Raw genomic sequence first — 13,806 nt, 5'->3', positions numbered from 1 at the left:
CGAGAATGGAGCACTGACCTCCTAGTAAGAGATTGCAGACCATGTTCAGAGTGTGCAACATGCTAAGAAAATGGTTAAGAACAGTTCAAAGGTTTCATCAGAGAATGTCTTATGGAAAGGTCAAACCTTCAACGATGTGATCCATCCAGTAAGCTGAAGCTGTTTAACGCTTTACTAAACCAACCACCATGAGCGGAAAGCAGCAGATAACTTCACTTAAATCTGACCTGGCACTCTTCTCGCTCAGTTGCTCTATATTGACTGTCAGAATAGATACGGAAACCTGGAAGAATTTTGTTGACACGAGAACCAAGCATTTCTCCAGCACTCTATGGTGGCAGAAACCTGTATCTATGTACCAAAAGTGATCTTCTTGTGTGCTTGGAACAATTTAGTGAGGAACACTCTGAAGCTCCTATGACTAGCAGCGTAGTTCTTGATGGATCAGTTATCATACTGATGATAAGGCCTGCTGCAGCTATTAAGGACTTTGAGAAATATACAAACAATACCTTCAATTACAAACATTTACCTCACAGTTTCATAAAGCGTCACGTGTCGATCTGGTATCGCATATATTGACAATTTCCTGATAGGTACAGCTAGAGCAAAGCGTGAGAAGGGCATACGCAGACGTGCAGTTGCAGAAACTGCCATACCAAGAATTTGCAAGAACGTCTTCGTGTAGACAGCATCAAGACAGAGCTCTTTAGATTCCTGTCTCATCACGCTTCTCAATCCAGCACTTCCTTTCACCAGATGGGGCTGGACCGAGACAGATGATGGTCTGTTTGAAACGTATTGGAAAACACTACCAGATGCCTCCCAAGCCTGCTATGAACTCGTAAGATAAACCTGCAACACAAGGTTGTGTGGAGAAAAGTGCACATGCATCATATCTGCATTTGAATGCACAGACGTGTGTGTGGAATTTGAAGGGGCCTTGCTGACAAGTTGATTTGAACTGACCACAATGGGAGATCGTAGCTTCAATATTTCCATCATGGTTGTGAGCCCCTATGGCCGAATAATAGTACAGCAATCCCGACATCGAAATTTTTAGTTGATAATGACTAGTGAACCATTTTTTAGGTTCTTGAGAAACAATCATAATATTATTGTACTGATCTTAACATAACTTATGAGTTAAAGGGGTGTTAATATTTAAAAAAAAAAATGCAATTTTTAATTTAATTGGATAAAAAGGATAGGTTTATCATTCCAGAGCTTTTTGCTGAGTTTTTTATTTTGCTGTGTTTTTATTATGTGAAAAAGACGATTGCAAAATGGAAGAATTTGATGACAAGTTGCTAAATACCCCCCTTAAAGATGCAACATACCCCTTTAATATGATTTTAACATTGCTTGAATTATTAAACAATCATTTCAGAAGATGTTAAGTACCTTTTAATGACATTAGTAAATGCTGGTGTTGATTTGTATGCAAACATGCCCCTAAAACGGGTATTTGGCGGTCTTTTTTGGTGAAAAGTGGCCAAATGCCCCTTTAAGATGCAAAATGCCTCTTTAATGTGCTTTTAACATTGCTTAAATTATTACACAATCATTTCAGAAGATGATAAGTGCCTATTAATGACATTTGTAAATTCTGGTGTTGATTTCTTAGCCAATATGCCCATAAAACAGTAGTATTTGGCGGCCATTTTTCAAAATGGCCGCCATGGCCTCTAGGGACGGAATTTGCGATGGCCCAATATCCAGTTTTGTTCAGAATACTATTCTCTACATCTGTGCCAAATTTGATGCTTTTATCACAAAATGCACGATAGGTTAGCTATGCCGCCCCACTAATAGGCGAGTGCTACTTCGTGAAAACTCAAAAAGACATATTTTGCACTTTTTTGGTTTCACGAAGTAGCACGCATCTTCTTTTGTGTCTAGTTTCATAATTAATTATGCAAATGAGTCAAAATAAGATTAATTGATAAGTTCAAGTCATCAAGTATCTACATTGAACAATTTAAATGGAAATACTTGGAAGTTTTGAAGGGAGGCGGGTTTCTAAAAAGTATTCAACTTCAGAGGCCGTTTTCTTTGATTGTTGTTTTTTGCTGGTATAGCAGTGAGTGCTACTTCGTGAAACCGCTGACGAAATGTATACCTCCTTTATTTTTGTGTTCGTTTTACACAGCATTATAAATTGGATTTAATTTGTGTATTCATTACTGCTGTATTCTTAAAATATTGTTTGTTTTTATGGACAACTACACTTTATTGTAATGTACTTTTTTATCGCAAAGTAATTTCATTTAAATTTTATTTTTATGGTATAGTGTTTTGTATTTTTATTGTATTAATCGAAACTGGCAAGTTATACTGGTTGAATTTTCGTCGGATAATGAAAGTTTATGGGAGTCAAATTGGGAGCCATCGACGTAAAAGGAAAACCGTGCAATTTTGAGTGATAGTTGTGTGGATCATTATATTCTACTTTTAGAACATCTTTCTAACCATATTATGCATTTCATAACAAACGGTTTCAAACGCTTTTTATAGACCAACTACATCCCATTGGTTGCTTCCAGAACAAATTCAACACTACTTCTGAATATTTGTGTAACATTATTACAAACTGTTGCTGTCTATTTTACTTTGAATTGATGGCTTTCCATAGTTCTCCATCCTCGGTTGGTAAAAAATCGGACTTTGACGAAGAAAGGTCCATCAATATTCACGAGCCTCACAATGTGACGTCAGGGGATGTTCAGGCGACTAAAACTAGAGGTGGCTATAGAGGGCGCATTTCAAAATGGCCGAAAAGGCAGACGACGGCGCACCAAAGTTGTCTGTCATATTTGAAGATTCATGGCGATGCCAGCAGCAGCTGCAAGATTCTGAAAATCCAACCAATTCTAAAACTTACCAGGTGGGTGTCTCTATGTTTAGTTGTTGTTAGATGTGGTGTAAATAAACGAAAAAGTGTTCTTTAACGCTGACAAATAAAACTCCACTGTCTGACACTGACAGTGTCATATGTCATCATACAATGAAAATGAGTCAACTCAATGACATGACTCGACTGTCGTTGCATAAAAACATGTGTCATCAATTGTGAACACAATGTAAAGTGCACTAAATTGTATTGTAAAGAGAAGGGGGATTTCCGTATCCTGCCCCCACGTATTTTTTTTTACTAATATTTTTGTTTATAATTTGACTTTTAGTAATATATAAAAAATAATAATAAGATAGATTTAGACATTTTTTAAAATTTAATTATTGTATAATCAATCATAACGAATGAAAAAGTGGTGGGCAGATGCGGAAACATCCTTCAAAATCAAAACTTAGCCCTTCAATACCTTTCTGTTTTAACGTCTAGTGCGTAGAAATGTAGTATTGCAAGCATGACAAGGTTTACGGACGTATCCTGGTGTCATTTGTTTTCAGTAGGATAACAGAAAAATTGTTCACAATCAAAAACTGACATTGGAGCAACGCATAACCAACGACAGGAAACTTTATTCTCAGCATGATTAAGCCTGATGAAAATACAGACCGTGAGTAAACTGCATAGCTTCTGTCACCGGTGCAGCTTGCACAATCTCGCGGTAAACGATAATCAAAGTTGGGGTTCCAAAACATGAGGGTCGATAACGTATGACGCTACGATAATTAATGTATACAAAGTTTAAGTAGTAGGCTATTATTATTATTGAAGATCCCCATGGCATAAAAGTTTTAGGTGTTATACAATTCATTATTTGCGTTTTAACATTGAAATAAAAATCATAAAGTAGGCTATGATGTTCAAGGTGCAGAAAACTTTCCTTTGTGGTACTTTTTAAAGGCAGTGGACACTATTGGTAATTGTTAAAGACCAGCCTTCACAGTTGGTGTATCTCAACATATGCATAAAATAACAAACCTGTGAAAATTTGAGCTCAATCGGTCGTCGAACTTGCGAGATAATAATGCAATAAAAAAACACCCTTGTCACACGAAGTTGTGTGCGTTTAGATGGTTGATTTTGAGACCTCAAAGTCTAAACCTGAGGTCTTGAAATCAAATTCGTGGAAAATTACTTCTTTCTCGAAAACTATGGCACTTCAGAGGGAGCCGTTTCTCACAATGTTTTATACCATCAACCTCTCCCCATTACTCGTCACCAAGAAAGGTTTTATGCTAATAAATATTTTGAGTAATTACCAATAGTGTCCACTGACTTTAAATAAAATTCATTGGTGAATACTCCTTCGAGATATTGATGTGAAAGTGGGATTAATGGTACATAAATCATATCATATTTGTTGGTACTTCTCAACAAGGTTTTAGCAAAGTATTGGATTAATAAGTGTCCAAATTTGCTGAGTATTTAAAATCTATGTGATCCAAATTGTTCACTTACAATAAATGTACATGTAAGTGACAGAAAAAACAAGGTGCTCCGTTTTTAAAACACGATGTCTAAAAATAACACCCAGACACATTTTTTAACGCTGCTTTTTCAATTCTTTTCAGGATGCATTGAATGAATGCATTAACAAGCTAGAGACAGCTACGTTGATGGTCAGTCAACTCAGTCTCTTCAGCTCAAATGAAGACCTGGATGAAATACCAACCACAGATATTAGGTAAGGTTCGACTTTTCGTTCTTCCTTTGATTTATTTTTTTTTTTATAGCGCCTCCCTGGACTAGTACATTGTATATAGCCCTGGGCTCGTATGCCCTGGGCTGCAATGGTGCTCCCATGGCTTTTTTTCAAACACAATATCAACCTCTCCCCTCGCAGTCGCAGGTACCCATTAATACCACTGTGTGAAGAGAAGAAATTATAGTAAAGTATCTTGCTCAAGGACACCATTGCCATGACCAGGATTCGTTCGAACCCCAACTTTGATGTCTCAACCACCAGGGGTGGATTGCACCAAGCGGTCTTAAACCAGTCTATGCGATATAGCCGGCTAACTTGAAACGTGCTTAGACAGTCTTTAGTTATAGACCGATTGCAATAGCGCAGTCTTTAATTATAGCCAGTCTTAAATCTTAAGCCTGCTTTGAGCTGGCTATAATCGGTCTTTGTTTTGGTTTTTTAAGATGGCGCTGCATTTGTTAGTTGTATGTAGATGATTTGATGCAAAGAGCTCTACGACGAGATTGTATTTTAGAAATAGATTACACCCAAGAGAGGCATTATGGTGATGATACAGTGTGTCGTAAATATATGTTCCCAAGAGTAAAAAATTATACAACTCACAGATTTATATCTAATGATTTAAACCAAAGCAATAAGAAGAATGACGTACCGTCAGTGACTGCAGAAGTGCTAGGTATAATGGGACATTTGTTCGTATTGCATTACTTTTCGCCGACTTATCTAAGACCGGCTTATTGCAACAGGCTTAATGACTGACTAAGCTAAGACCGTCTAAGACAGATAGCCGGCTATAACTGACTGGTCTTATACCGCTGACTAAGACCGTTGTATTGCAATCCGCCCCAGAACTTGAGTTTGATACTCTAAACCTCTCGGCCATGACATTCCTAAGGCACCATTACTTTTGTTTATAACCCTGACGCAAAAAGGGATGGTTAAAATATGCACAGTGTACATGTTATGCAAATTGACAAATGGCAACAGATGGAGGTGATTTACTTATTGAAAAATATATTTATTCTGCAAAGAAAAATAATTGTTCATGTTCATGTAAGTCCATATCAGTCCTGGAATTTCATATTTGAAAGGGCAAGGCCATTTTCATTTTGCAGAGGGTACTTATACTGGAAAATCTTAAAGTCTATGGGAACATTTTGAAAGGGGCACCAAGGCCAAGACCAAAACCAGGGGCAACAGGGGCCATGGCTTCAGTGGCTCCAGGCCTGTGATATTGACCATTTCATTTACAAGGACCTAATGAAAGTATTAAGAATTGTTTAAACAATGGATGTTGTAATTCCAAAGAATACGCATGTGAGCGATTTTTAGATGAAAAAAAAGTTTGTATATTTTACAGGTATTTGCTCTTACCAGCATTGCTAGGCAGTCTTTCCCTGCAGTTAGTGGAAGAGGACAGACTAGCTGTGGTTGAGCGTGGTAAGACGTACTACAAAGATTTCCTTGGGAGATGTCGACAGTACGGTGTGACCCAAGAGGTAGGTCCTCCACCTTTCTCAAGAATGTACAAACTCAATCTTAAGCCCCTATCAAACTGAACTTCCTCCCACTACGTTCTGAAAAATGTAACCGAACAGGTTTATGGTGTGAAAACGGAGTCGACGTAGTAGCAACTTTGGGCTCGAACGGGTTTGATCAGAAATGGTGCTCCAGAACTAAGAGCCTGCTCAAAACTTTCTGGCGACCATCCTGTCCAGACGGAGTGGATGTACTTCAATCAAGAAAGATGTACTACAAACCGAATTGCCGTTCTTGGATCGTACCTACTAGGGAGGTGCTAGACATGGTGCCCACAGACCAGGTCCAATTGTAGCACGTTGATCCTGTTTACAGACAGACTCAACTCATTACAAGAACTTAACTAGATATCTGGTACCATCAACTATACTGTGCGCACTCTCTTAGCATGTTCGGAATATAGTTTATGTGACTTCCATTTGAACATATAAATAAGGAATTTATGCAATATAAATAAATAATTTCTTTTAGGAGGTACCAGACGATACCGAGCCCGGGGTTCAGCAGCCGTCTAGAGGTCCACCTGACCTCAGAGCGATGCAAGCCAACAGAGAGGACAAGATACGACGATACAAACAATCCAAAGAGACAGAAGAGAAGTTGAAGGCACTAGGGGCGTGGTCAGAGATCAGACAGAGACCTGAAGATGTACAGGTAAAATTGCATCAATAGAATCCACTGATAATGTGTTATCACACCAGCGCAAGTTGAATACGGAAAAATAAAGCACTTCTGAGTCCCATATCCAACAAGGCTGAGTTATATATGGAACGCAGACACGCTATGTTTTTTGTATTCCAGGAGTGCGCGTGTCATAATGATTTTATCTTCAAGCGAACTTCAGGCAACACATGTAACGATCAGCATTTGACACAAACGCGCCAAATATTTTATAAATTTCTTACAAGCTGTGCATTTTGCGTATAGCTTATAAAAGGGCAATACGAAGAGTAAGAAACACAAGATGCAGGGTGTGATAAATATGGGCTGTTTTATGTGATTATCACACTCGTTGCTATGGATCAACCAATCAGAATCAAGGATTCAAGCCTGCTAATAATTAGACAAATATTTACTCATATTGCACAGTTATCAGGAAAACTGATCAAGGCGCATACAGAAGACAACCAAGTGACACAAAAGTCATGTCTAGAACAGGTGAAGAGAAAAACTAGTGAAACAAGTGTGACTTCAATTCCCTCTTGGAGATATTCGAAGATGTTGTTTGACGGAGTGTGGTGTTGAATTTTGTGCAGGTTAAGATTGTGATGAAGTGAACATAATATGTACATGTTAATGGTCTACTTAAAGATGAACTCTCACAACAACTGTATAAGTTATTGTAGTGACTAAATGTTTGTGCTATTTACTCGCATGTTTTGTGGCCAAGCGAATAAGAGCATGGAACTCAAGCTCTGGTGTTTCTGTTCAGCAGAGTGTGGGTTCGAGTCCCGGTCGTGACTCTTGTGTCTCTAAGCACTTACTATTATTTCTCCTCACCCAGGGGTAAATGGGTACCTGTGAAGGTAGAGATGGTTCTTGTGATTGATTTAGCCGAGTAGCGCATATTTGTTGCACAGGCTGTATACTCCCCAGGGAGCTGAGATGGTTTAAGGAATGAATTAAATGGCCCAGTGACCAGGGGTAATAATGTCAGAAGGGCTTTCAGATGCCATTCGGGTGTGTAAAGCGCGATATAAAAAACAATTATTTTTATTATTCATTATTGCTATAGAGAGAGTACTACATCCTGTGCTTGAAGAAATGGGTAAATACAGCTATGGAAGAATTAGCTGGTATCCAGCAGGAGATTCAGATATTACAACACATGGCTAGCATGAAAGCAAGACAGAAAGAGGGAGCCAGTGCTGAGCCAGAGCCTCCAAGGGGCAAACCTAAGCAGGTACGAGGACCAAAGGAAAAGAGGTTTTAGGTTTTTAATTTAGGGAATAAAAGGGTAGCGACCGACGAGTTCTTACACGGCCGTATAAAGCCGGCAGGGTCGAATTGTCGTGTGATAAAACCCCGAGTTGAAGGCGAGGGCATTTAGCACAAGACAACGACCCTACAAGGTTTTAAAGAACGTTTAAGAACGAGTCACTACTCTTTTATTCCCATTCATAAATGCCCTTTTGTTAAAAAAACGTTAAAAAAATACAATTACAGACACTTTGACAGTTGAAAATTTGAGGTTTGAAATATTTTTTTAAAAAACTTTGTGAAGAGTCTATTGCGCGTGGGTTGTGTGTACGTGCGCTCGCTTAGAAATAGATTACGCGCGCGCGCTTAGAAGTAGATTACGCGCTGTTTTTAATAGCTATGAATTGCGTTCCGCGTGATAATCTTGCGCGCCTGACGCGGAAGCCAGCCATTTATAAACACTGGTCATTATCAACCGTTTAAACACCCCCACATGATGCGCTCTCCACCAATAGGAATAGAGAAACTGTCTGGGGTATTTATGAATGTTCCTTTAGTTCCAATTAGTCAAACCTCAGTCTTCTCACTTGGTGTACCTCAACATATAAAATAACAAACCTGTGAAAATTTGAGCTTAATGCCCCTTATTTTTGACCGCGCGGGGGCGCTATAAATAGTATTTTGATCACTTCCGGGGGTACACGCGATTCGCCCTGCACAAATTAATAGGCGTTCTGTCACTTTTGTTGCGCCGTAGTTTCAATTTGCTTTAGAGGTGGATTATAACGGCTCCTTTTAAAGTCTTATTGTCTGTGATGGATTAGATGTCTGTGGTTATAATGTGTTCCAATCTTTAAAAACTGTTTTGCGTATGAATGAATATACCCCGGAAGTGATTGAGAGCGCCCTCACGCGGTCAAAAATATGGCCCATTGGTCATCGAAGTTGCGAGAGAATAAATAAGAACACACACAAGTTGTGTGCTTTCAGATGCTTGAATTTGAGACCTCAGCTGAGGTCTCTAATTCAAATCAAATATTTTAGTGAGAAACTACTTCTTTCTCAAAAACTACGATACTTCAGAGGGAGCTGTTTCTCACAGTGTTTTATACTATCAACAGCTCTCCATTGCTTGTTGCCAAGTAAGTTCTTATTCTAAATATTATTTTGAGGAATGGGCCTTATGCATTGACGTCATCCAGCCGCCATCTTAGAGGAAAAACGGTGACGAAACAATCCAGACGCACAGATTTGTAGGCACGGCGCACAGTATTGGCCAATGAACAACCTCCTTTTGACCTTTAGGTGAGGGTGCCCTGCCGAAATGACGTCAGGTGCCTTTATTAGGGGGAGAACGCTGGTTCTGTACAGAAACCATTAACTTAACGGTATCCACCTTGTGTGTTCCACAGCCAATGAAGCCTTTCATTCTTACCAGAGATGCAATACAGGCTCAGGTATTTGGAGCTGGTTATCCCAGTGTACCTACCATGACGTTGGAAGAGTTCTACCAGAAGGAAATAGCCGAGGGAAAGATCCTACCCAACTCCATGTAAGCTGCACATAATACCGTACTAGCTCATGAATACAAAAAATAACCTAATCATGTAGGTTTTGAGAGAATTCAATGGTGAGGTATCAGTGAATATTTAATATACTTGGTTTGCAGTAACACCATGTGTGTATCTACTTGCCAGGTAGAGTTTGTTCTAAAAGAACTGTCTTTCTTTATTCTACTACCGCGGATTTAATTTATTGGAAGTTTGGGAGACTTCTCAGTTCTGAAAAGAACTGTACTGCTTTTTAACTACTACCTTGTCGCCTGACGAAGACTAGAGCAAGCTAGTCGAAACCTTGAGACCAATTCAAGAACTGTTAATTACGATCCTATAAGCTAAAGAAGTAGTCCCAGCCAATTTTCTATACTTTCCGCCCGGAAAGTAGTTAAAAGCAGGACAATTCTTTTCAGAACTGAGAAGTCTCCCGAATTCTGATTTTAAGCATAAAAAGTAATAACTTGTTCCATAACCGTAGTAATTCAAAGTGAAAAGTTTCGCAAAATGAATTATGCTATCCAAAGCTGCTGTACTTCTTTCCAAGTGCACTGTAAATGTTTTATTGTCATGGTTACCAAACGTCTACAGACCCTTTAATGTGCACCCATCCATCTAAATAATGGGCGCGTTCGGCGCTACAGGAGAAAGTTAACTAACAAGTGTGAAAAAGAAATTGACAGTGACCGTTTGACTAACGCTCGTACTGATTGATTTTAAAGGAATCCAACTCCAGTCAGTGAGAGGGAAGAAGCAGAGAGGAAAGAACAGGAGAAAGAGGAGGCCATCGATAACGACGACCCAGAAGCACTCACCAAAGCCAGAGAGTGGGACGATTGGAAAGACAGTAAGTCATTTGTATTTTGTCTTTTTTTTTTCCAGCTATTAATATAAAGAGTGAATAATGCATAGAAAGTTAGCACTGACTTGAGAATGACATACACAAATTCAAGCTTTTGCATAGTTATACATGTACATTTTCTGCTTAATGGGAGACTTTGCTTAATGGTTTGTAAAGCGCGATATAACAATAATAATAATAATAATTTTTTTATAATAATAATTTTTTTATATAGCACTTTTTCACACCCAAAGGGTGTCCACAAGCGCTTAAAATTATTACCCCTGGTCACTGGGCCTTAACTCATTCCTTTAACCATCTCATCTCCCTGGGGAGTATACAGCCTTGTGCAACAAATATGCGGCCAAGTCAATCACAAGAACCATCTCTGCCCTCACAGGTACCCATTACCCCCTGGGTGGAGAAAAGCAACTGTTGTTAAGTGTCTTGCTTAGGGACACAAGTGTCAAGGCCGGGATTCGAACCCACACTCTGCTGAACAGAATCACCAGAGCTTGAATTCGGTGCTCTTTTCTGCTCGGCCACGACACCCCATACTTGCATATCCACCCAGACATACCAATGTCTAGCGTGCACTGACATGCTCCTAATCGAGCTATGATTTGTTTATCCGCACAAAGAGAGACAGATGGTACTGGACTTTATGTTTGTAATGTCCCTTTTTCCGGGGGTTACTTTGTAACCCCTGGTTCCAGACTTTTTGCAATTTCATTAATACAAATGCGGCTAACAACATTCGGCCACGACAGCCGATTAAAAAAAAAGAAAGATTATTATGAACTGCTCTTCCGATTGTGTGAACTCCTCATCACTCTTTCTTCTCATTGCATCTTTCTTTAGCTCACAAGAGAGGCTGTGGAAACAGAGAGAACAGGAGTTGATGCCCACCAACAAGACAGCCAACCACCAGTAGATGGAGATCAACCTTGGTTATTTAACTCCACAGAATCCTTCTCACAGGTCGGAAGTTGTATAAAGTTAGACACTGCTTCACGGAAAGGCAACTTCACCTTGCCTAATAAGCAAAACCCAGGAGAAACTGTCTGGCAGACAACACACTGTGTTTTTAAAGTGTTGTGGCACTAAAAAGTTATGTTAAACTGGACACTATTGGTAATTGTCAAAGACCAGTCTTCTCACTAGGTGTATCCCAACATATGCATAAAATAACAAACCTGTGAAAATTTGGCCTCAATTGGTCGTTGAAGTTCTAAAATTCTAAATCTGAGGTCTTGAAATCAAATTAGTGGAAAATTACTCCTTTCTCGAAAACTACGTCACTTCAGAGGGAGCCGTTTCTCACAATGTTTTATACCATCAACCTCTCCCCATTACTTGTCACCAAGAAAGGTTTTATCCCAATAATTATTTGGAGTAATTACCAATAGTGTCCACTGCCTTTAAAAGTAGCCTTTATCAAGGCAGTTGCACTATTCCCGGAAAAGGTTGGGCGATGCCGCGACTTTAGTTTGCCGCCAGCAGTGGTAGAGTGTGGTCCTACACTCACTGTGTTGCTGTACCGATGTTATATATGTTATAAACTGTATTTTTTTCTTGTGCTGGCTTTACGGACGGTGATATACATGTCTCCTGAAATCATGATAACTAAAAAATAATTTGAGTTTTGTTTTGTATGACTTTGATCAATATGATTCAACGTGTCTTTACATCATTGAAAGAAAAAAAACGACACGTGTACATGTATGCATACAAACTACAATGGATTCTGCAACGGCTGTGTATACATGTAGGTTGGGTTTAAATGGATACCTTGGTGTTTGGAAAAGCAATCTGAGCAACACCCCAGAGACGTCAGTGACGCCAAAAGCATGCCCAAAAATAAAGAACGATACCACTTCCAGAACGTCTCCTCATCATATCACAGGTTTTTATTCATATTTGTACCAGCCATTTTCTTTTAATCATTCACTGTTCTTCATCTGGAAATGTACACAATATACATGTACTTTCATTGCATAATTTCTATCGCTACATAATAAATAAATCAGTTTACTTTTGGTAACGTAATATAAAACAGAAGGAAATTGCTTTTACAGTAATACTTGTTATTGTTAAGTACAGAAATGAGACGCTGTACACATTTGTGATCAGTACGCGATAAGAAAGTGTTGATTTTATGTATCTCTGGTGTCTGGTTACCATGGTTACATGCAGTGCTTCTTATAACGAGCTACCTATCCTTGTAAAACTGCATTTGCAATCCCCTAGGACTTAGTTTAATAATAGTGTCTTAGACCTACATGTATGTACATGTACCACCCAAGCCCAATTTTCATAAAGCTGTTTAACTGTCTAAGCAAATTATTGTGCAAGCACACGTGTGTTTCATACGCGATTTTTGAGTGGATCCACATTGGACTTGCTATACTGCGTCAGTTATCTGCTTACTGCTCATGAGAAAACCTGCCTCTTGCTTTGCTTAAGCAGTTATTAAAAATAGAATTTATGTTAATGGCTAACCAGTTAGCAGAAAATATCTGTTTACAGGCTTTATGAAATTGTCCCTTGGCCACAAATGGCCGAAATATTTCATTGGCACATGATACATGTAAATTGTACTTTTTTTCATAAGTGTATTAGGTTATAACCATAACTACATGTAACTTACAAAAGGGACATTAACCAACCATTTAGTAATCAGAAAGTTCTGATTTCTTTGACAATCATCCTGAGATCGTTTGGTCTAAAATGTGGCTAGCACAAACCTTAAAGACTAACTGTGTAACAGGTTTGTACAAATTTTGAGCAGAAAATTGAACTACATGTAGCTGTGGCAAACTGCTTAGCAACCAAAGGAGCCTACAAACTCCACGCAAAACTAGTTAATGGTCTGTCATTTTGACCCTAGCAGAGTCTTTCTCAAAGGTTAAGTTTTACCTTCTGATTGAGAAAGACTCTGCTAGTGTCGCAAGACTCATGAATTATTTTGTTGTTGTTTTTTTCTTCAGGTTCTTAAATACAGTGGACACTATTGGTAATTATTCAACATAATTATTAGCATAAAACCTTACATGGTAATGAGTAATGGGGAGAGGTTGATAGTATAAAACGGCTCCCTCTGAAGTAACGTAGTTATCAAGAAAGAAGTAATTTTCCATGAATTTGATTTCGAGACCTCAGATTTAGAATTTGAGGTCACGAAATCAAGCATCTGAAAGCACACAACTTTGTGTGACAAGGGTGTTTTTTCTTTCATTATTATCTCGCAACTTTGGCGGCCAATTTAGCTTGAGAAACACCAAGTGAGAAGACTAGTCTTTGACAATTACCAATAGTGTCCCGTGTCTTTAAAGGC

The 13,806-nt window shown here is 38.8% G+C and overlaps 1 protein-coding gene across 1 annotated transcript; it reads left to right on the top strand.

Annotated features, from left to right (window-relative positions):
* The first annotated feature begins 2,770 nt into the window (after nt 1-2,770).
* LOC117288305 (immunoglobulin-binding protein 1-like) lies at nt 2,771-11,663 on the top strand. The gene is made up of 8 exons (XM_033769113.1): nt 2,771-2,887; nt 4,483-4,595; nt 5,977-6,115; nt 6,627-6,809; nt 7,891-8,058; nt 9,488-9,627; nt 10,351-10,475; nt 11,331-11,663. The coding sequence occupies exons 1-8, from the start codon at nt 2,771-2,773 to the stop codon at nt 11,369-11,371; spliced, it is 1,026 nt and encodes a 341-aa protein (XP_033625004.1). The 3' UTR covers nt 11,372-11,663.
* The last annotated feature ends 2,143 nt before the right edge of the window (nt 11,664-13,806 follow it).

The sequence above is a fragment of the Asterias rubens genome, chromosome 3 (assembly GCF_902459465.1).
Source record: "Asterias rubens chromosome 3, eAstRub1.3, whole genome shotgun sequence".
NCBI lineage: Eukaryota > Metazoa > Echinodermata > Asteroidea > Forcipulatida > Asteriidae > Asterias > Asterias rubens.
Note: the sequence above shows the minus strand (reverse complement) of the source record. Positions and strands in the feature narration are given on the sequence as shown.

Bases quoted from the DNA above. Each gene is read 5' to 3' on its own strand.
- LOC117288305 (XM_033769113.1), top strand. From the start codon at position 2,771: ATGGCCGAAAAGGCAGACGACGGCGCACCAAAGTTGTCTGTCATATTT. The intron at 4,596-5,976 runs GTAAGGTTCGAC...TATATTTTACAG, and splicing joins ATACCAACCACAGATATTAG to GTATTTGCTCTTACCAGCAT. The intron at 9,628-10,350 runs GTAAGCTGCACA...TTGATTTTAAAG, and splicing joins AAGATCCTACCCAACTCCAT to GAATCCAACTCCAGTCAGTG.